At 36.7% G+C, this 24,306-nt stretch overlaps 2 protein-coding genes across 2 annotated transcripts in view; both read left to right on the top strand.

Annotated features, from left to right (window-relative positions):
- Positions 1-1,846: 1,846 nt before the first annotated feature.
- LOC149964370 (uncharacterized) lies at positions 1,847-5,511 on the top strand. Its single transcript, XM_090170762.1, has 3 exons — positions 1,847-2,000; positions 3,648-4,912; positions 5,364-5,511. The coding sequence occupies exons 2-3, from the start codon at positions 3,688-3,690 to the stop codon at positions 5,396-5,398; spliced, it is 1,260 nt and encodes a 419-aa protein (XP_090026888.1). The 5' UTR covers positions 1,847-2,000; positions 3,648-3,687; the 3' UTR covers positions 5,399-5,511.
- Positions 5,512-15,532: 10,021 nt separating this feature from the next.
- Positions 15,533-24,306, top strand: part of LOC149964369 (putative glucosylceramidase 3) — a 39,535-nt gene continuing 30,761 nt past the window's right edge. Inside the window, exon 1 of the mRNA XM_090170755.1 lies at positions 15,533-15,612. Coding sequence (XP_090026881.1) covers positions 15,555-15,612 — 58 coding nt within the window. The 5' untranslated portion in view covers positions 15,533-15,554. The remainder of the gene's footprint in view (positions 15,613-24,306) is intronic.

Raw genomic sequence — 24,306 nt, 5'->3', positions numbered from 1 at the left:
TATTTCGTGTATGTCATTAAAGAGTTGTTTTATATCACATATGAATTGATAATCCTATACATTGTCGATCAACCCTCTTCCTTTCTCCCTTATTGCCAAACTAATTTCGCCTCAAATAAATAAAAACGTCGGCGAGATCCGGCCCCATCCCCGGAACAGGAGAATAAAACGTTGTAGGTTAATAAGAGTACACTTCTAGTCCGAGAACAGGCGAAAAGAAACAATCTTATATTATAAAGGCCCCAAGTGCTGCCATCCGATCTAATAAGTACTTTTCAAAATGTGAGGCTTAACCTTTTCCATTGATGCGAAATAACTATATATATTAAAACGATTTAATTTATAAAACATAGGTCATCATTTGTTTTTCTTAAATTCAGACAATTAAATTTCTTTAAAGAAGTTTAATAAAGTTAATTACAACCCAAATTTTATTTGCACTTTGCAAAGCCATATTTTTTGGTGGGTCTTGACTTTTGAAAGCTGAAACCTTGCTGTTACCTACGTGATGGAGTCCAAATACGAAATGAATTGAAGAAAGTGCCCGTGCTGAATTGACACGAGTATGCATAGCACGCCATTTAGGTCAAAATTAAGAAAATAAAAATTGACTTGGTTACGAAAAAATCACTTTTCGAAAAAAATCCACTTTGTGAATAAAAATTATGTGCAAAAATAGTTATATAGATGGCGTTACTTTATAGTAAAAATTAATAATTCAAGGACTACTAATCCGATAATGGACCACGATTTCATAAAAAGGTGCTCACTGCTCAGTTCACTTAAACGCAGAAGATAAGGCACATTTTAGATAGACTTAGGGTCGCTGCAGTTGTTTTAGTGTTAATTTCTAAAGTAAGTGTTAGCTCTATAAACGAGGGTATAAATAATTTCAAAAATGCATATTACATCAAAAGTAAAACGTTGAACCAGAAGTTAAATAACATATCTCTTACGATAGAACAGCTAATCAGGGCCGTGCTTAGGGGGTGGCGAGCCGGGCGGTCACCCAGGGCCTCTAAGATTTTACCATAGTGATGTATATACCGGAGGGCCGCTACAATCAGTTTCGCCAATGCATTTCGCCCGGGGCCGCGAGACCTCTAAGCACGGCCCTGCAGCTATTGTAAGTCTAAATATGATGTATTTCACCATTTTTATCTGATTTCTCAGTCAGAAAAATCAGCGGGAGTCTGGGCAATTACACGTAAGATATAAATATTATATACTTCTGGTTAAACTAATAAAAACAACAGCGAAACCAAATGTTTTGGTACAATTCTCATAAGGAAACGATAGCAAATCCCAAATTTTTAGCAGTTAGGACCCTTAAAAGCGTGATCCATTATAGCATAAATAGTTCCAGAATGAATCTGTTTTTACCATAAGGTCATGACATCTATATTCATATATTTTCTCATATACTTTTTTTCCGCAAATATATTTTTTGCACAAAGCAATTTTTTTTATTTTCACAAAGAAAAACATTTTTCTTTCTTTCGACCAAAAATGTAAATTTTTAATTTTTTAATTTTGACCTAAATATCGTGAAATAAGTATGCAAAAATATATACATTTGCTATAAGGGTACACTAAAACAAAGTTTGTGCTTAGGCTTCTAGACATAAGGCTCATTTTAGTATTGTTCAAACGCAGTTTTCTTTTCGTCGTGTGCACTGGTTTAGCGAAATGTCTCAATTTTTTTTAAATTCTATTGCTTTCGTTAGTTGTCGAACTGAAATAGTGTATTTTTCTCTACGAACCTTGGTCGAACTGAACTATATGAAAACCAAATTCATCGCGTACGTCAAGGTACCCCCAAGTTCACGTAGTCTTTCAAACCGTCTGTAGAGCTTTGTTTAACTTTTAAAGGCTTGCCGTTTTTTCAAAAGGTCTCCCTTCCCAAACAAGGCCTCGCAACAACGACCAAGTAAAACAGCTATTGGCAAAATGTTTGGAGCTGAATGACGAATTATACAGTATTGAATTCTGCTTTTAAAGTAGGTGTGTAGGTTAAAATTGTGTATATATTTCTCACAGACATACAAATACATCTAGTACGCGGAAATAATTGATGTTCCAGTAGCATTGAATTATGTAAAATTAATAGTCAGTCAATAATTCAAGATGGTCTAAGTCAAATTATCGTTCCAAATACTAAAAATTATTCGCGACCGAAACGAGTCTAGCGGATCTAGTGTTTGCTACAGAACAAATAAAAAGGCATAAGCAAACGATGCAAAAATTATATTAATATGAAAGTATCGTCCAATTTACCAATATCGAAGAGGAAAAACTAATAGCGTCTCCTTTAGCCGCTACCTACTAACCTATCTAGGTTTCAATGGCTAACCGAAGGGGCGTAGCAATAGTTTTTGGTCGCGACTCGATTTACAATCAAAATTATAGTACACAAAACATTCGGCGGAAAACTCAAATTTAAAACCCAGAATTCAGCGTAAGGGGCCGAAATCTCACCAAGGGCGTCCGAAAAATTCAATTTATCGAAAGCCTTTGAGTGTCACTCTTAAATTCCCAAATTTCTAATAAAAGTTTTCTATTTAATTTTATTACAGTAAGCATAGAAAATTAAATTTTGAAGAATAGCCGTATTTTTAGCTTTATCAAATGAAAGAGTGGCCTCCAAATTCTTCCGAGGGGGCCTAAAATAAAAAAAGAGCACAACTTATTTATCCTTCCTATCTCAATATTCTGGCGCCGCCACTGGCTTTTGGCGTCACTACGCGCGTAAAAGGCCCTATCTGTCATCCCGTTGTTAGCCGTGTGACGCGTGAAATTGTTTCACAAAACAACTTATGTTTATTCAAAACTTATTGTTTACGGTTAAGTGTATCTAATGTAAAGGCGAAAAGCGTACTCATTTGGCTTCAGAGTACTATGTTCCAAAAGCTCTATTTTTTGGCAAACACTCCAGAGGGCACATATGATAAATATATTTACATATTCGGTTTCTCCGGAATACCTGGATTTTGTAGTTCAAAAATATTTCAATAGCGATCCCTAGCGGCAATTTAAACACTTTATTTTTCAGACCAAAAATGGCCCAAATCTTGGCTAGATTTGGGCTATAATAAAGAATTTTTTTTATCATCGATGAACGTCAATAGTTGCCGAACTTAAAAATATCGCAGAGAGTTTTCACCGTAATTATATTATATTGCATATATTGTCTACCCATAGCAAAAAGATCTTCGAAATTGGCATGCATCGTAAAGATGGCTGATTTCGTGCGTTTTGAGGTGGTTTTCGCTTCGTATCTTTATTTATACATGTATGTGAGGCATTGCTACCCCAAAAAACTACAAGATAAGAATAGCTTTATCTCTCCATAACTTGGCCGCTATAATATTTTTTCAATAAAAAATCCAGGTATTTTAGAGAAACCGAATTAGTAAATATTTTTACATATTATTTTTGTTTGCCATAAAATCGGGCTTTTGGAACATAGAACGGAGTAAGCGAGTAGGATCCGTCTAGTGTAGGCCAAAATAGATCATCGTGCCACCGAACCAACACCGCGGAGCTATATTCGGAGGGTTTTCTGAGAAATCAATTGGCCAAAACAGTGGCTAAACCAAGCGGCCATCCCTAAAATGCTATTTTATTTTTGTTTCTTTCTTATCCAGTAACTCCTTAAATAAAAACCGAGATCAACACTGCCATAAAATGAATATAACATCGGAGATGACCGTTAGTAACATACGGTCGGGCGCAGAGTACTTTCGGAATTTGAAAACTGAGACAGAATACTTCAATCAAGCTCACGATACACACTCAACTTCAAGTCCTTCCAAATGTTTAACCCACGAAAACACAAAACAGGAACGTTTCAAGACGGATTTAAACATGTTAGTCAAAGATTTGCCCTACGCTTACCAACCTTACAAAAATAGATTGCGAAAACGTTCCTATTTGACGTCGTACGCCGACGCGAATAATGCAAATGAAAGCCAATTATCTAACAGAAAGTGTCATAAAATGGAGATAATTTACGCGTGTCTATTCTGCGACGAACGTTTTTCACAAAGGAAGAGTTTGTCGGAGCATAGTCAAAGCCACGTTAACGACGAAAACTATGACACGTTGAAAAATCGGTTTCTACAGTTGGCCATTTTCTCAGCTCAAATTCACGAAGGCCACGTTTACTTCGAATGTCAAATTTGCCAAAAACGTTTCCGCGAAAAGGGCGAGTTGTTGGCTCACCGTCACGCTGCGAGCGAATCACTCACGTGTGATATCCACGGCTCGCATCGTGATCTGATTCACTCTGACAGAAAAGTACGTGGCAAACGTTTTGGTCAACGACCACAGTTGCAAGTGCGCCGAAAATCTAACGCCGACGGAAAATCTTTTGCCTGCGAAGCTAGCCAATTGGCGGTGCAAAATCACATTAAAACCGTTGACAGACCGTTCGCTTGCCAAACCTGCCAAAAAAGATTTCACCAATTGTCCAATTTGCAGACCCATTATCTCATTCACACCGGTGCCCGACCATACGCTTGCCAAACCTGCAACAAACGATTTCGCCAATCAGGCCAGTTGGTGGCTCATAATCTCATTCACACCGGTGCCCGACCATACGCTTGCCAAATATGCAACAAACGATTTCGCCAAGCGGGCCATTTGGTGGCTCATAATCTCATTCACACCGGTGCCCGACCATACGCTTGCCAAATCTGCAACAAGCGATTTCGCCAATCGGGCCATTTGGCGGCTCATAATCACATTCACACAAACGAGAAACCTTTCGTTTGCGAAATATGCAAAGTAGCTTTTCATCAGTTGAGCCATCTATTGCAGCACCAAACGAAGTGTTCCATCAAGAAGGAGACCCAGGATCTGGGAGCGAAACAATCCACCATTACGTCTATATCAACCAAGAATTCCCAAGGTCCGTAATTAATGTTATTTAAATCGGTTCGTTAACGTTTGAAAAATAAGTTATTTTTGAAGAGAAAATTGAGAAACGTATATTACGTATCTACATGGAGCCTCTGATATGCAAATAATATAATTATTTCTTTTCAAATATGATAAAATACTGCGGGAGGCATACATACATACATTGGAACATTAAATTATATTATCAACGAAACATTCATTTACGTGTCAAGGACAATTTAAATGCATAAAACTTTATTTTTTGGTTTTGGTGAAGATAACCAGTCAAGAGCTTTTTTTCATGAAAATATTAATAATTTAGGGTTTGTATTTTGATCTAATATAGTCAAAAACAATGGATCTTTTTTTTGAATACATTTTTTAAAACTCAGTTTCCAGATTAACCATAACTAAAAGCAGTATTACTTTATTGAAATAAAGCATTTTATTTTTACATACAGGGAAAGCCAAAGCAAAATTAAAGTTAATACAGTAGAAAATACGAAAGCTGCAAATGCTGAAAACGTTCGTCACGTTTAATAGAATTTAAGAGAGTCGATTTTATTCATCTTTTTTTTTAACATAAACCTTTACCGACATGATTGCAGTTACACGTAGTTTCGTCTTTTTCAATTGGGTATTTTTTGGGTCAAGTTTTATCCAAATAATAATAAAAAACGTCATAGCTGTTCTGGCTCTTTGACATAAATTAAATCAAGAAATATTTGTTTTACTCATCAGTCTCAAGGTGATAAAATACGCGAAAAAGTAGATTAGTCCATAATTAAAAGGGATAATATAGCTAAATCCTAAACAAATTTGAAGAAATTAAAAACTTACTACTAACTCGTACCCAATAGGTCTTCGAGCAAAGAACGCGAAACTCGGATCAAATAGATCTTCGAGTAATAAACTAAATTAAAATTAAATAAAATAGCCAGAAATTCCAACGGTAGACCGGTTTCGTTCTATTTGGAACTCATCAGTACCGTGCGGGAAATCTGGCTGGCGACTGTCAAATCTAAAGGAGAAACTAAGCCTAAACATTTAAAATTTCAAAACGCGTTGCATATAGCACGGCCAACTTTGATCACGCGCTGTTCGCGCTACTACGGCCAACACATTCGTCGAAATTCCGCGAGCAAGGATTTTCCCCCTATAAACTGTACTATAATGTGTAGGAGTTCAGCGCCACGCTCGGTGGTTATATTGTCCCCAATGTAAAAACTATACTAAAAATAATAATCCGCTAGGGGCGCTGACGTCATACACATCTTTTGCTCATAGGTTAACACAGAAACGTCAACGAATGAGATGGCCGCTGTAGCGCGAGAGATGCGCGAGAAATCAAAGTTGGCCGTGCATATAGCAACGGAAAGCCGAAAAGGGGGGAGTGTGGTGGAGAATAGAATATACGATAAGTTAAGTTAGAAGAAACCACCTATGGACTGTGAGAAGGATGATAAAATACGCGAAAAAGTAGATTAGTCCATAATTAAAAGGGATAATATAGCTAAATCCTAAACAAATTTGAAGAAATTAAAAAACTTACTACTAACTCGTACCCAATAGGTCTTCGAGCAAAAAACGCGAAACTCGGATCAAATAGATCTTCGAGTAATAAACTAAATTAAAATTAAATAGAATAGCCAGAAATTCCAACGGTAGACCGGTTTCGTTCTATTTGGAACTCATCAGTACCGTGAGACGCGGTTAGTAATTAAGTAAAGTCAACACTTCAAGTGTCTTCGTGACTCATACTTTCATGATTCAGATTAAATTCACATTTTTCTTTTTTCGTCACAATATGTAAAATAAATCAAATTCTTCTACTTTTCCCAAAAATACGCTAACTACTACTTCGTTGTAATTTCTTTGTCTGGTACTCGGCCTTAATGGCACTTGTGTAGTAATAAATGTATTGTGTAAATTAAATGTTGTTTCATTTATAAATTTTTGGGTTCTAATAGATACTTAAATAAAACCTGTTCAGCAATTCGCCTAGAAATAGTAATACAGAGAGCCAGGACATACTAGTAAAAGCTTAAATTTTAAAGCGCGCGCTGCTTAATATTTGAATATAGAAGGGCTCGTTCAATTTCGCACGCGCCTTCTGAAAGAAAAAAATGCGGGGGCGTTATCAACTTTAGCCTTACCAAAAAACCATGGAGGAATAACAGGAGGGTCGACTCAGCCTTTGGGCTATGTAAGTTTTTTTTTTATAAAGGAGATGCTAGCGCCACCTGGCTGTCGTACATGACTAAATAGCGCGGCAAATTTAAACTTTTAATTTTAAGACAAAAAATGCACACAGTATATTTTTCTCTTTAATTCCAAACTAATGATAAAATAAATATATCTCTCTAGAGATCATAAAATAAATAACAAAGGATTAAATATGTTTTAGTTTTAGTATTTTTTTGGTTCCCGAGTCTCTTTTTAATTTAAGACACGAATCTGAACAGTTGCATGTCTCTTTTAACTTCTTTTTCTTTGCATTTTCAATTCTTTTTCTTTCTTTCTCTTCCAAAATTTCTCTATTTTAATAATAATAATAATAATAATCAGCTAGGCTAATACCCAAGGCACCACCCTAGGCCTAAGTCATCAAGCGACTTTTTTAGGCGAATATTATGATGTATTCCAAGTCGGATATATAGTTTTATTATTTTTAATTTTGTGGTCTCACACAAATCGGGAAATGTTTTTATACGACAAAGTTCCGTGGCTAGTTTTTCCGAGAATCCGGTTTGACCTAACAAAGTGGGAAATTTCTCCGAGAAAACAAATTCCATTTCCTCAACAACCTTGTAAAACTCCTTAGAAATTTAAGTCAATCTCCCTACGTCGCTCCCTTCTTCTGGACAGTACGCTTTCAGAACAGTAAGAGTTTCTCTTGTCTGTGTGATTTTTTTATGAGTTTTCATCAAAACGTTTTTACAAATGTCACATTCATGTCGTTTTAGAATTTTTTTAACAAGAAATCCCCCAATATAAGTTATGACATTGCCATTTTTCGAGCCGTCATCCTCAGGAATGTAGACCAGTGGCGTAGCTGATTGTCCGCAGGGCCCGCGGTGCGGGGGGGCCTCGAGCTTCGTGGGGGGCCTCAAGCTTCGGAGGGGGGCCCCGCTAACCATAAAAAAAATTAAAAAGGGGGCCTCATAGAGATTTTTGCGGGGGGGGGGCCTCTGAGTTCTCAGCTACGCCACTGATGTAGACATCTCTTAGAGATTCTTCATTGTTACTGAAAAATGGTACAGGGTGATTAGCTAAGGGTTTATTCCGGGTACATGGTGCATTGTTTAGAAGATCGATTAAAAAGTCATCAGTGTTTGGGTTGGTTGCACAGTTGGCCGATTCCGGTACTTGAAAAAGCGAAGACGCCATTATTTTTCGAAGCTGTAGACGAAATAATTGAGGGGTGGGGTTGTCTGAGCAGCCACCCAATCTTCGAATTTTCCCAAATGTATTCTCTAGCACATCTTGGCTGAAACTAGATGTTAAGATGAAATCAATGCCGTCTGCTTCCAAAAGGTCTTCCGCCACCTGTATTATACAAGAGATAGACATTTTCCACCCGTGAATTACAGGTGGCTGCCTGCACAATCGAACCGAAGTTCTTCCAGCCATATTAATTTTTCTTTGAGAAAATTTAAATGATTGGAATTTCTCCTAATAGCACATCTATACTCCTTAGCGTCATTTTTCCTGGAAGAGTTGAGGCAATCAAAAATTTTGTCAAATTCACTTATGAAGTTGGCCGTTTCTTGCGCTTCTGGGGGGAGATAATTTCTTAAAATGTAAAAAGTGATTCCCATAGCAACGCTATGATTAATTGTTTGTGTTGCTAATTTCACTTTCATTTTGGTAAATGTTGTTAAATTAAAGTGTCGTGATGTGAGCTTTGGGCAAATTCTTAACGTAACTTTAGAATCTAGGTAAAAAAGTCGCTCAACATGTACCCAAGAGGCTCTGCTTTGCCCAATTAGCGCGTCATGGTTTCTCAAATTGTTCCTAAGGTTTTTAATCAAATGAGATGGGTCATGCATGAAATATACCTTTTTGTTTTCTAAATAAATGTAAGGGGTTTCCTGATTAATATTCAACCTTCTATAAACACTCTGGTTATTCGTCCCCTGGTCACAAATTACCACCTTTACGTTAATCTGATTCAGAGTTATCAGCCGATGCAGAACATTCAGCAGAATATCGTGTAAAACATCTGTTTTCATGGGGCCTCTGGTCAGATAATAACAAAGGGGCTGTTTCCATTTAGAAACAATGCCAGCAATCATAAAAAGTGTCGCGTGATTTGCTATCTGAGTGCCTTCTCTATCCGTATCTAAACTAGAATAACCCTGAATTAAATCTTCTCCTTCGTTGAAACTTAAGCCTTCTTTCAGTGAAATTTCATCAAATGTCAAAATAGCTAGTTTTTCTTTTTCTGTCATGCATTTTGCTTTTCTCTCTAAAATCTCCCAAAATTCTTCCACAATACCAGGTTTACAGGGAATGTTTTTTAGCCAAGATTTCAAAGAACTAGAGCTTGGCAGAATGAACATTTTTTTTAAAAGAAAATAAGATTTGGGACCATGATAGTGTAAAGTAAGGCATAGTTGTTTTTCCTGTGGAGACCATCTTATACCCTTGGCTTTTCTGCTAGCCGCTCTTAGCTGCATATCGAAAAAATTCGTCCCTTCCCTTGGAAGCAATTTTCTTATTTCTGTCACTAAAAATTCTTTGTTAACTTTGACTTGTTTGACTTTGGATAATTTCTTAACTAGCCTAACATTTCTCAAATATTGCCTCTGCAATAATTTTTTAAGCTTTTGTTTGGTTGGAGAAATGTTCTTCTTGATTTGTGTTTCAACAGTTCTAAAGTTCTTTTCTGTCTGTGTTTTAATAGTTTCAGCCTTATTTTGGATCAATTTGGGGGTAATTGAAAATAGACTCCTTGGTTTAATTCTAGGTCTTTTCGGTGTACGTAAAACCTCAATTTTGAAACTTGAAACAATTTCACTAGCGCGCCTTTTCGTATTCCTAGCCACTGGTGTTAGACTAACAACTGAACCTGGTTTAAATAATTAAAATATTAATTATATTATACCTAAATCTAAATAACAGTCCGCAGTGGCGTAGACTAGGGGTTTCTATGTCAAAACCCATGTCTTGGCGTAGCTTTGACTGTATTAAATTTCCGACTTATTTTATCCCCCTACTGTAAAATTTATTTTGTGCGTTGTGACACTCTCCCCCCTTTGACGGATTTTTGGCTACGCCACTGCTTGTCAGACATTTTACCACTACTTAAAGGGAGTCTTCGTCTTTTTCTATATGTGTGAACTGTTTTAAAATTCCTGGGTGTCACTGAGGTTAGATTTATATCTGTTGAGTATAATTTTGTTTCCTAAGTAATACTAATAATACTTGAAATATATTTCCTAAATTTTTTCACCACCAAACCCCTTTTCAATGGTTTTGTCATCATAGCTTGTGTCTTGAGGACTCTTTGAAAACTCTGCTGAATATTTTTTATTATTATTATTAATATTAACTGTTTGTCAATAATGTCTTACTAAGTGCATGATACCACATACCACCTAAACTCTTACCTGCCCACTCAATGGCAGGACTTTTCGGTCTATTATTTTGGGTAAGTGAATTTGAACTTTGAACATCTCCTTCATCAAACCTTTTTGGCAGAGCGTTCCACAATAATCTAGGTCTGAAATAAACATTTAAGTGGAATAGGTAAAAATTTTACTTTTATAAAATTATTGTTCAAATTTTAAATCTAATTTACTGACAAGTCAACACGTCTTTTTATACCTAGGTTTTAATGACAGGTACTGGTTCTTGTTAAAATGGGTGCTACAAACTTTTAGATTTTTCTTCAACACATATTCTTCTTGTCCTACTAAATCATCTCTTCCTGATTTTTCAATCCATTGTTTACATCTGGAACCAAGACCATGCCAAGACTAAATCAGAAGAGCTATTATAAGTACGGTAATATAGTTAATTAACCTTTGTTGATCTTTTGGGAAATTGAATAAAGATATCCCTTCCAGGCCTTGACAATTCTGACACTTTAAAAAAGAACATTTTGCACCGTAATAAGAACGTGATTTTAATTTTTCTGGCTTTCCAGCCATCTCGCTATCAGACTTCCCTTAAGCCTTGGCGAACAGCCGCGAACTAGCTAAAAATTTTCAAGTGAATTTAAAGAGCAGACAGAAAAAAACTAGCGCCATCTGGCTGTCGTACATGACTAAATTATTAGCAGTGCTACCAGCCCACCTTTCAAGAAAACGGCTGAGTCGACCCTCCTGTTATTCCTCCATGCAAAAAACTAACATTAACACGTGACTATTTTATTCGGTTACTCGCGTGCATGCGTGTAGGGGGGAATGAAAGTTTTATTTATTTTAAATAATAACAAATGGAATTAAGAAAAAGTTAACTTTAATAAAAATATTAATTCTCAATAATCTGATTTTTGAATAGAGTTGTAAGTCAGAAAGAAAGAAAAAGGTTTTCATTCCATGATTAGTATTGTTAGCATATTTAAATTTCGCGGCATTATCGCATCATTTTTTTTAAACCCAAAAATTAAACTAAACCGCTAGAGAGTCTAGAGTCTAGACACTTCAAGTTTTTCTCCCATTTGTACAATTTGCGGAAATTTTTCCGCATTTAATTTTTACGGAAAATTAACAACAATATTTTTTAATACCTTCATCATAATCAGTGTCATATTCGCCTTGATTATCTTAGGTACAATTATTGGAACTTAAGCATCTCTTGAATAAAGGTAAACACAACCGGTCGGTTTCCCGACATTCATACACGCTATCATATTTAACTGCTTTCTTGGTCGTTATAACAGTCTTCAGGGCTTGACCAGAGCACCCCAATTTGTGGGATGTAGTTTTTTTGATGATAGCTAGACTCTTAGTAGATGTTGCCTAGCTGAAGCGCTAATTGGTGGAGGACTCGCGAGACGCGAGTTCGAAATTATACGAGATTGACGAATTTTCCGTAGCTTTAGTGAAAGCGTAAAACCGATCTGCAGTGTCTGCACATCAACTGTTTTGCTCTCGGTAGCTCCGTGAAGGGCCAAATGAAACGTATCACCCGATTTTTCACTTTCATTACTCGTCGAATTTGAAACTGAATCTTTATTTTACAGTCTTATCTTTGTGTAGTATAATTATCAACTAAGCTAGCACCCAAGGAACCACACAGGCCTAAATCAACCAGTGACTTGTGAAGCCAGTTACCGGTAGCCGGGTTAAATTGCGTAGGAGGGTGGTGGCAAGCCCTTCAAGCCAGGAAAGCTTACAGTTCCCTACACTTACTATTACAGTTAACCTCAGTAAGTTTTTATGAAAAGGGGAAAAACCCTCTAACCAGCAGGGAGAGATCTTGCAAACTCAACGCGGAAGGAGTGGTTTTCGAGTTTTCAGCCAGTACCACAAGCTGTGATCGAGTCTCAACCTGTAGCGGCGTGTATGAAGACCAACCCTTAATTCGTGCTAACACTCTTAATTTGCATTTTCTTTACATTATACACTTCATCATCAGCGTTACCGTGCCCAGGGTTGAGAAACAAAAGCAAGCAGTCTTTTACGGTACGATTCCACAGAGCTTATAGTAAAAAAAAGCCAAAATGTCAATATCCTCTCCATGAACAACTATGTTCCCGTTGGTAGAAAACTTCGTAGTTTAATGGCCGTTTTTACAATCAATGTGTCCGCATCACCATTCGTATGCTTGTAAATGAAACCAGATTAGGTGAGTTTTTGAGTTTAATAGGTGTTTCTATAAAATATGGAGGTCACGTGTAAATGTCACCTAGGAGCAACAAACACAACACCACACACAAGGAGAACGCAACCCGTCAAAACTCGGGGATTTTCTTGTGTACGTTTTTCATTGGCTAGACGCTTTAGCGCCTGCTGCCGTCGGAAGGGGAAAATTCGGAAATTGTCTTCCCACCCGCCCGTAAAACGTTCATCGTAAAGGCTCGTAACGCTCGTCCAATGAAATTCGTACACAACCCTTCGTTAGCGTGTTTAAAGGCTAGCTGCGTTCTCCTTGTGTTTGTTGCTCCTAGATGTCACTAGCCATAGTTATTGCAGGTCTATGAGATCACGCGATGGAGTCGATGAAGATTTTGAAATTTGACGTCTGCGTGCGAAACGCGCGTGGCAATAAAGTACTAAAAAGATTAAACTCGTAAAGCGGATAAAAAACATTTTATACTTTTCATATTTTTATTCTTTTATTTTATGAAAATACCTATTATAAGAGAATCCTTATTATTTGAATTTCGAAGGAAACTTTCTTGATGAATAGGAGCTAAAAGATGATCCTCGGTGGCCAACTTTGACACTCCTGCAATCGCGTCCAACCAATTCGTTGAAGTTTCTATGTTAACCTAGCGGAAAATAATTTTTAGAAAAGTTTTAGCATTGAAGCCATTATAAAAACTATAAACCATGCTATAAACTATCGGCGCGCCGATAGTTTATAGCATGGTTTATAGTGGGAAATTCCTGGTTCACGGAATTTTGGCGAATGGGTTGGCCACTATGGCGCTAATTTCCAAGTTGGCTGTGCTTTAGAGTACCTCCTCCTTCGCTCCTCTCCTATTGTCAAAATTGCTCCGGGATAACCATTAAAGACCACAACGGCATTGGACGTGAACTATGTTTTACGTAGGTAGTAAAAGTAGAGTTGAAATATTTCGTTGAAGGTGATTGAACGCGGACAATAGTGGGTGGATAATAAACTCTCTGTCTACCAAATCTTGTGTAAAAGCAGTGATGCCCGGTCCCGAAAATGGAATTTCCCTTTAAACCCTTGAAATTTTAATTTTTGGACTAAAATTTCCCTAGTTTTCCAAAACACTAAAAACAATTTCATTGGCGTAAAACGATTATTTCACCACATAAGACGAGCCGGGCTCATCTTCCAGTGCCGCAGATAAGCTTGAGCCCCCAAAATTAGAATAAGGATGTCCCGGTAAAAAAATTTTTGTACATCAGCTGTAGCCCCTGAAGGGTTGCTGGTAGTTGTTGCTTGCTCTTGTCAATCTAAAAACATGTGCGAAGGAAAACGATGTAACTGCAATTATTCTGTGAAGGGGGCGATAATTGTAAAAGTAAACACTCAGTTAATCCAGTTGTTGTAGAATTTGACGATGATAAAGACGAAAACTGATAAATATGTCATTTGAATAAATATTTTTATACTTATGTAATTAGTTTAATTTCAACCTATAACAGCTCCCCCTAGTGGAATATATTAATAATTTAGGTTTTTTTTTAGTATTGTGGTATTACAAGCCTACATATTATTTGTACGAATCACAGTTAAGGGCTTAAAATTATCACAGCGCCCCCTAGTGGCAGTTATGAATAATTTATTAATTTAACAGCATCGAAATGACTTAGCGGTCGTGTAATGCTTTTAAATAAGATAATACAAGCCTATATTCATTGCAAGAATCACCATTAAGAGCTAAAAAGATCACACTGCCCCCTGGTGATAGATATTGGCGATTCATTACGACTATGATATGAAAAAGTCCAATATCTATGAAATGACAAATTAAAAGTAATATTCGAAAAAGGCGTTCTGAAGGTAAACACCGTTTAGTGTTATGGTACCGGTGGCCATCTTGATGACGTCATCACTTAAAATGCCCAACGTTTTCGCCCTGGCACCCGGCAGATTCGTAATCAGCTCCAGTGGCGTAACTAGGAACTCCGAGGCCCCCCCGCGAAAACGACTTGCGGCCCTTTTAAATAGCACAGATTGTAATCATAAACGTTTGGGGGCCCCCTAGTTCTCGCCCCCCCCCCGCGCCGCGGGGTCTGCGGGGGCGCTATTTACGCCATTGATCAGCTCCCTCGAAAATACCAGAATCATTCAAAAAACGCCTCTATAATCCATGTCTTGGAATAAAGGTTTTCGATATGTAAATGACTTTCTTAAATATTTTGAGACTATTCCCATAGCTCTTGGACTAATAGAAAAAGATATAGGTATTTTAAGATTTCAGCCGCCATTTTCCAAAATGGAGGAGAAAGCACAAGGGGGAGAGCGCTCAAAAATCTAAAAAAAAAACCAAAGAAACAAATAATCTATCGATTTGTTCTAAGTTTAGCCCAAATTTGAGCTAAAATTACTATGCTATTTATGATTTGGAATCCACGCGCCAAAATGGCCTTGATTATAAATTAATTAAACCTCTATGAAATAAGAAATGGATTTAAATTTGAAGAAAAATTTGAATGCTAACACTATAATCGTCCAGTCATCTTCGTTTGAAGCATATTTTAACGGGAAACATCAGGCAGAATGTCACGTGGTACAGAAGCAGAGTTCAAAGCAAACGTTCACTCTTTTGTTCTCGCCACATTAATTTATTCGTTGATAATCTTTTTGTAATATTCATGTTCTGATTTCATTGACATTGTACGGTGAATTTCGATGTGGGCGATCTAGGGCAGCCGTTATTATTGTACGGTAATTAAGTTACATGTATATAGGGTTTTAGGTGAAGGTAGAGCTTGCGTAAGCTTTATATCAGTGCGACTCACGCTACCTAATTCACAATAACAGCGAACGGCGCGAAAATGAACGTGAGAAGAATTTACGGCGTATTTCTACTCTCATCATTGATGGTGGTTTTCGGTAAGCAAATATTTTGTTCATTTCGAGAAAAGCTTGAGCTGCATTTCAGATAGTTGAATAGTTCCTTCCTTTTCAAAAACACGTGATTCCGTAGCCCCCACCCTCAATATTAAATAATACCAGGTAATACTGCTTACAATTTATTTTTAATTAATTTTTAATTATAATTCGTCGCCGTTAAAACAAAACCACGTATCTTTTCGGTGGCCTTTTTGAGAAAAATGGATTTTTTAATTTTGCAGGGGCTTGTGAAATCGCGTGTTAGGTTTTTACATGTGAGTTAATTTTATAGTTAAATAATTTCGTTTCAATATTGAATTTATGAGGATTTTAATTGAAAAATATTTAGCTAAAGGGGAATATTATGAGATACGTGGTTTTGCGTCATGAAGTGAGATAGCAGCTGAAAATAAGCAAGATACGTGCTTTTGCGCGAAATGCGTTGTTAATATCAAAGATACGTTTAAATGTTTTCTCGATTTAAAAAAATAAATCAAATTGCAACCTTTTAATGTTTTTAATGTTTTATACGTAAATTGGGGTGTAGAATCTAAATATGTCAATTTTGACAAAACCACGTATCTCAAGTTACGTGGTTTTGTTTTAACGGTGACGTATTAGACAATGTACGTTAGGAAATACGTCAAACCTTGGGTACAAACGTTACCTACGCTATTATAACAAGGCCGTGCATTTTAACAAAGTGACGTCTTATTTCTTTGCTTCTGATTCACGATAGATGGCTCTCTGATCTGGACTTAGTAAGGGGCTTTCCAAATGTTAGGCTTAACCTTTTCCATTGTGGAAAAAGTCACAAAACAACAATTTATGTTAAAATCATTTAATAAGAAATATTTCCTCTCCTTTCTTTTCCTTCAATTAATTAACCATTATTAAAGCAAACTACATCGATTCGCGACCGAATACTATTGCTACGCCCCCTTTGGTTCGCCATTGAAAATTAGATAGGTAGCGGCTATAGCAGACGCTGTTAGTTTTTCCAAATCGTTATTGGTAAATTTGACTTTATAAATAATGATATTTGCATTTTAATATAATTTTTACATCGTTTGCTTATATTTTGTTAAGTTTATACTTAGCAGACTCTAGATCATCGGATCTACCGCAGAGAAGCTAGCGCTGTTACGCCATCTAGACTAGGGCTGTGCGAGTACTGGAACATCATCGAGTACTCGGCCTTTTTTGAGGTCGAGTATTCGAACTCGACCTCGAATAAGTAATTGGAGAATACTCGTCGATTACCGAGTACCAAAAAATTGCATATTCGGGTACCCGATTACTCGAATAAGCTGCTCTCTAAACTCGTCGAGTATTAGTTTTTTCTATCTTCGTTGCTTCACAGTTCAAAGAGGGGTTTAACAACGTTTTGGGGGACAATAAACGGTAGTGGTTCATTTATATTAAAGGAATATTTTTCAGCATTGAAAGTTACTTTATACTCCATTTAAATTTAATTTCATAATTACTTGAATAAAACCAGCTCCTAATCAAGTACTCGATAACCCGACTCTTTAAAAATATTACTTATTTTTTAGTTACTCGACTCGAATAAGAGAAAGTTTCCCCTTAATCAAGTACTCGATTACTCGACTCGACTTCAATATTACTCGACTCGAATACTCGATGAAAAAATATTTTATTATCGATAACCGACTCTATTGCCTAAAACCACTACTCGCACAGCCCTCTAGACTCGGTCGCGAATAATGCACTTGCAAAATAATGATATATTATCGAATCGAAATATTAAGTTGGCTTTAATAAACACTCGCTTCATGTTCGTAGGTAATTATTTGGAAATTTAAGTTAGAAAACGCGTTTTTATTGGTATTTATCGTCATCAACGTAACCTGCTAGATATTCAGTGGCGCGGGAATAAGTGGGTACAGTTATACAATGTAACCCCCCAAGATGTATTTTTACCGCCCAAATTGCACTCTCCAAATCATAAATGTTTGAATAAGCAATTTTTACAATTTTGCTTGATTCTTGTAAAGCAGGGTACACGAGGATAGTCATAGACTAGCTGTTTCGACAATATTAACTAATTGATTTTAGTTGTTTGAGCTGCTCCGTGTTTTTACTTTTGTACACCCCCAAATAGTTTTGTTCCGGAGTCATTCTACCGACAATAAAAGTTATTAACTATTAGCTTGTCATCGGTAGCAGAAGTCTAGTGTTTCGTCTATGTATACTGCATTTATAGGACCTTTATTGGAAAAATTATAGATATTTAGATGGTAAGTGGAACTATCGAAAGCATGATATTCATATGCCTTTAGTCAGTCCATACATAAGGATTCATAAGAAGGCTACTGTATAATATTTCCATAGAAAAATTTAGTAAGGCTTTAATGCACATGGAAGATACAATTAGTGCACTGTAAATGGAAAATTATTATAAACTTCAAAAATGTTACCATGGAAACGAAATCTGGTGATCGTGAGCTAATCTTTAGATTGTCACAGACAGAAAATTCGTTTTTTTCAAATCTATAAAGTTGGTGACGCGTTTTTCGTCAAGGAGTTGGAAGTAACCTAATTTCCGTCATATCCGTAGAACACGCGGTTTCATTAAAGAAAATATCTATACAAATCGTATGATAAAATAATTACACTTTTACAAATAATGTAAATATTTATTAACAATCGAAATGATTAAAGCTTACAGGTCTAACAATTATGAATATTTTTATAATTTAACATGATCTCTACACAACAAGTGTGTTAACGGCTCACGTGGACGATAACCGTATTAAATGATTATTTAAAAAAATAATGATAAAAGGTCAATTGACACTAAAACAGTATAACCATAAGAAATATAATAATTATAAGTATGCCATTTCCCATTGTTTTATGGTAATTTGTTGACTGAAAGTTTTTTCGACATTGACCCTCTCGCCCACCTCCAGTTTGGACTTGCACTGCAGCTGAGTAGTATATTACCGAGGTTGGTAATAGTTTATTTCCCCTTGGGAATATATAGACACTAGGGGGCTCTGTGCTGAAAACTAAACCTTGTTGCGCAATAGCTCCGAAAATCAAATCGGTGGTAATTTTTATTATTTTACATACTTATTGTTATTAAGTTATTTATGTTATAAATAAACGTCGTAAAACAATGCTGTCTAATTAAATTTTCTACAAGAGTAGAGTAAAGATGGAGAATGACATCTGAGGTTTATCGGCAGGGCCGTGCTTAGGGGGTGGCGAGCAGGGCGGTCGCCCAGGGCCGCTAAAATTTTACCATATGGATGTATACAGGGTCTTTTTTTTTGCTCGGAAAAGTGTTTTTTTTCAAAAACTATTTATAGTACCGATTTCAAATTTGGAAGGCCAATTCTCTATACCGGGGGACATCAGTTTGAGAAATTTGAGCGTTTTCGGTAATGTTTTTCACCAATTTTGAAAAATTATTTTTCGACCACTAGGTGCGAGATAAAAAATTTCTATTATAAAGTTGTAGGCCGTCATCGAAAACCCTTAAAAATTGTTCACTCGACGAAAAAAAATTTATTTATCAGTGAAAATTCGAGCTTGAAAAATTTACAAGTTGGTGAAGCCAAATTACGATTGTTTGAAACGATAATTGAAACCGAATTACCTAATCCAGTTGAAACTTTGGTTAAAAAACGACCGGATTTAAAAAACACGAGGCTATAGGTCAATCCTAAACATGCATTGGGTATTTAAAGGAAAACTTTGGGAGATTATTATCAGTGTTTGATAATATTTCGAACAATGCCTCGTTATTCAGTAGCTGAGCGTACCGAGATAGTTGCCATTTACTATGGAGAAGCAGCGCAAAACCTTAGAAGAGTGACTGAAATCTTCGCAGAAAGACATCCAAATGGAGCACCATCTGTAAATACAGTAAGACGAGCAATTCACGATTTCAATCAATTTGGTAACTTGCAACCTAGGTTTCGCGGATTGGGTCAACCGGATTTAGACTTCGAGAACAATGTACTCGCGTACTTTGTGGCATATCCTCGTCACAGTTGCGCTAACGCCGCTGCTGATTTGGGTTGTTCTGCAAATCGTGTGTGGAAAATTCTTCGTAAGAATCGCTATCACCCATACAGAGCTACGCTCCACCAAGGACTAATTGACGGAGACCATCAAAGACGTTATGAATTTAGCAACTGGTTACTAAATGCTGTCCAAGAAGATAGACAATTTTTGCGCCATGTTTTGTTCTCCGACGAAGCGTCATTTTCTAGAGATGGGCCCTTTAATCATCAAAACAGCCATCTTTGGTCTGACATCAACCCACATTGGGGTTTTGAATATCATCACCAGGTTCAATTTGAACGGGTCAATGTTTGGGTTGGACTTGTTGGAAACCGTTTGATTGGTCCCTTTTTCCTGCCGACGAACCTCAACGGCCAAAGGTATTTACATTTTCTACAGAACGAACTGAGTGACGCAATCGACGACCTTCCATTGGCTGAAAGACGTCAGTTGTGGTTTCAGCAAGATGGCGCCCCTCCGCATTTTTCCCGGCAAGTAACTGAGCACCTCAACAACGAGTTTCCTGAAAGGTGGATAGGGAGAAATGGTCCAGTGCATTGGCCAGCAAAGTCACCTGACCTAACACCGCTGGATTATTTTCTCTGGGGATTCGTTAAAGCAAAGGTATACGCCACGCCCATTGAAACTAGGGAGGAACTCATTAGACGAATAATCAGTGCTTGCCGAGACGTCACACCAGAAATGGTAGAGAAAGCGTTTGAGAACTTAATTGTCCGCGCACAAACCTGTGTTGCAGCCAATGGTGATATTATTGAAAATGTTTTGTAATAATTTATGTGAATAAAATATCTGCATTTAAAAACCAAACGTGTACATTTGTTCAAGTGTGAAAACTCTACTACGTTTGTATTAGACTTGTTCCCTTTTCAATTATCGTTTCAAACAATCGTAATTTGGCTTCACCAACTTGTAAATTTTTCAAGCTCGAATTTTCACTGATAAATAAGTTGTTTTTCGTCGAGTGAACAATTTTTAAGGGTTTTCGCCCGGGGCCGCGAGACCTCTAAGCACGACCCTGTTTATCGGCTGCTTACAGTTCAAAGTTAACAGTAGATGGAAAATTCCACTACCGGATTTGAAACACTATAGGGGGGAAAAAGGCGGATTAGTTTTAAATCTAAGGAAACTGACAACCTTGTTAGCAAGAAACGCTATTATATAAACATCGCTATAAGTTAATTAATCCATGATGGAAGATAAACCGCGAATAGTGGGTGCTGTGTTTGTTGCTCCTAGGTGGGAGGGTGTAGACTATAAATAAATAAAGCTTCGGCACTGGTATAGTTAGATAGACGGAACTAATACCGATCGAACGCGGTATCAATGAAATCTTTTGCACGCGTCATCGAAGAGAATTAATTGACCAATTCGCGGGGACTTTTATGTCAGAGATTTATTGGGGGGTGAAAAACCCTTTTGATGAACAACAAAGCTTCGGTACTGGTATAGATAGATACAGGCATCTAAAAGCATTGGAACGACGTATTAATGAAATTTTTATCGAGTGCCGTTGATGAGTAATCGACTTTTCGCGGAGTCCCTTTCGGAGCCAACGCCGCGGTATTTTCTCCACCACCACCGATAACGCCAAGAGTGAGAATAACAGCGTATAAATCCCTCTATAACTAGAGGGATGAGGCTAAAAACGCCAGATGTTCTATTTGTATAGGTCGAAACCTCTTAATTTCGACATATTTGTCGGTCGAAAAATGACCCAATTGACTGATTTCAAAATAACCATTTTGTGTGTTACCCTAGTCTACCGTTATATTGAAAAGCGCGTGCATATTAAGATTACTTGTACACATGGAGAAAAACCACGTTATCCTTAAATTAATTATGCCTTTATTTTTCCGAGAACTTTATTTCGGCAACTATTTAATAGGTGTGTTTATAAAGTACGGGACGCAATGTGTAAATGTTTTTTCTACGTCACTAGTTATAGCTATTGAAGATAGAGAGCACGCACTGGAATCGGTAATGATTTTGAAATTTGAAGTCTACGTGCGAAACGCGCGTGCCAATTAAGTACTGAAAAGCTTTAGTTCGTGACGTGGATAATAACATTACCTATATGCTTTTAATTTTTATTTAGTTTACCTATACTTAGGTATAGGTAACGAAATTATACGATAGTGCCATGACAAGAAATAAATTGTTTGGTTTGCGTTAACCATTGGAGGCATGGGCTAAATGGGCTACAGCCCAGGGCCCCCAGCCAGTTTTGGGGCCCCCTGAAAGGCCAGCCATACAGCATCTACTCTAGGGATAAGGGTTTAGTTGGTTAAATAATATTTATGCTCATTTCATATTATGAATCTTTTAGTTAGTTACGTCTAAAATAATTTGATCCATCGCCACATCGCGTATCATACGGTACCAACAATTTCAAAAACAAAAATCTTATTTTCAGTAGGCCTATGTTATACTTTTGAAATTGAAAGTTTTGGTTTGATTATTGATTGTGTAGGTGAATTTAGACAACGGACATACAAAGGCTGACCGTTGGGGATCGCAAATGTCTTAAGCTATAATTTAGCCCAGGGCCCCAAAAGGTCTTAAGACGGGCCTGCTTGGAGGTCAGTTTTATTCCTTCGGTTTGATAATTTAATTGCATGGTATGTATAGGTTGATATTACATTACCGGAGCTAGTCTCTACCGATAAAACGTTTCTCGCTGTCTTTTCGCTAAGAGGTGACATTCGACTAGCTATTCTCCGTAACGTAGAAAGAGGTTTTTCACCACAATTAATGACCAAATATTTTAAAATTTAGGTCTCCACACGACGAGTGAAACTACAATGAAATGCTCTATAAATAAACAAAAGAATTTATCTATCGTTAAAAGAATAACCTTTTTCTGTTATTTACATTATTTAAGGTCGTGGGCCCCAATGATACCCATTGGAAAATGGCCTAACTTGTTAGTTTTACAATTGTATTTTATAATTACAATGGGTTAAAAATATAAAAAAAACAAAGTTTGACTGAAGGCAAAAGCTCTTCAATAAAACTGGCACCAATTATTTCAAACGTACATAAATAGTTTTTCGAACGCGTGACAAAGAAAACATTTCTGAAGTGCAAAGATGGAGTCTCCTTTTTTCACCGATTCAGGTGTCGCTGGATTCTCTTTAGTGGTAATTAAACGTCGTTTTCACCATCACAAAAGGCGTAGGGGCTCAACGAAGACTGGGAATTTAGATTTTCCCCTCCTCCCTATGTACCTCCAGAGAGAATTTAGATAGGGAGAAGAAGGCTAGCCTTTATTAGTACAAACCATAATGTCGCTCCTACGAGCGGCCGTTACTCGAATTTCTGGCCAGGTCTTCTTCCGGTCACGTGACAATACCTTAAAAACAAATTTATTTCTCTATTTTCATTGGCAGCAGAGAGAATTTATCTCTGTTAGCAGTCATTGGTTGTTCGTTTCCGAACCAAGTTTTTTTATTTTAACCGAAAAAGTTTTTTGAACGAAAAATATTTTAAACATACTTTATAGTGAAGTTTTAAACAGAAAGGTAAATAATATTGTACTAAAATACATTATTAAAGCCTTTATATCTGTATTATTATTAATAAACACTCTTATTTTAAAGGTGTAGAAAATTTCCTACGGAGTCCAAGGCTTAGGTAGTAGTTTGGCGTTCATCATCATCATGCCCCAAAGAATTGCATGCAAATATGGTTCATGTGTGTCAAAACAAAATTCCGTAAATAGACAAGTTAATGGCGCTCCAGGAGTATTTTTTGTGAAGTTTCCATCGGCAAAAAAAGATCCTGAAAAATGTAAACTTTGGATTTCTGCCTGTGGGCGAAATGATTTAACATTATCAAATGTTACTCGTGGGACATATGTCTGTTCAAGACATTTCCATGGTTTAAGCGGACCAACTACAGAGCATCCGGATCCAATTCCTTTGACTAATCTCTTGGACTCTAATTTTGTGTTTAATAATCAAGTACGATAAATTGAAATTTAAGTAGATTTTTTATTCATTTTTTAACCTATATATTTGTAGAAAACAACGACACATGAAAAAGCGTTAACCAAAATCTCAGGAAATGAAAATCACAGTGTTTCTGGTAATGATAATAGAAATAATCAACTGAACTTTAAAGTCCTGTCACCACCAAGTGGATGGTCGCTGGAAATTTTGGATAAAGGCGTTGTTTTTACTAAACACAGAAATAAAGAGATAGTTTTATCTTGTTCAATCACAGCAATTGAACCCATTTCCAGTGAATTAAATAATCTTAAAGTTACTATTAATGCATTGGGAAAAAATGTATCATCTGATAAAATTAAGAAGAATTTAAAAATTGAGAGCAATAAGGACATACATGACTTTTTAATAAAAATGAATTGTTTTAAAATTTGCCCCGGGAACGATGATAAAGATCTTGTTAGGCTATTCAAGGAGAGACGTCCAAACAACCACAAAACTAACAGCAGTTATTCTAATAACTTAAGAGCTGTATATAGCAATAGATGTGATGCTCTCATTGAAGTGAATAAGAAACGTTGTGTTGCGTGCCGACAATATCGATCTAGTCTTAGAACTCTACGTTTTCGGGCCAAAGCGGTAGCTAATCTTAGACCTACGGAAACTTCAGGCAAAATCAACGCATCTA

The sequence above is a fragment of the Leiobunum rupestre genome, chromosome 1, assembly GCF_980474605.1.
Source record: "Leiobunum rupestre chromosome 1, qqLeiRupe1.1.hap1, whole genome shotgun sequence".
NCBI lineage: Eukaryota > Metazoa > Arthropoda > Arachnida > Opiliones > Sclerosomatidae > Leiobunum > Leiobunum rupestre.
This window is presented reverse-complemented; position numbering and strand designations above follow the sequence as displayed.

What these genes read in the sequence shown, in the direction of transcription:
- LOC149964370 (XM_090170762.1), top strand. Translation starts at nt 3,688, where the DNA reads ATGAATATAACATCGGAGATGACCGTTAGTAACATACGGTCGGGCGCA. An exon ending in ATCAACCAAGAATTCCCAAG is followed by an intron (nt 4,913 to 5,363) that starts GTCCGTAATTAA and finishes TTTTACATACAG; the next exon opens with GGAAAGCCAAAGCAAAATTA.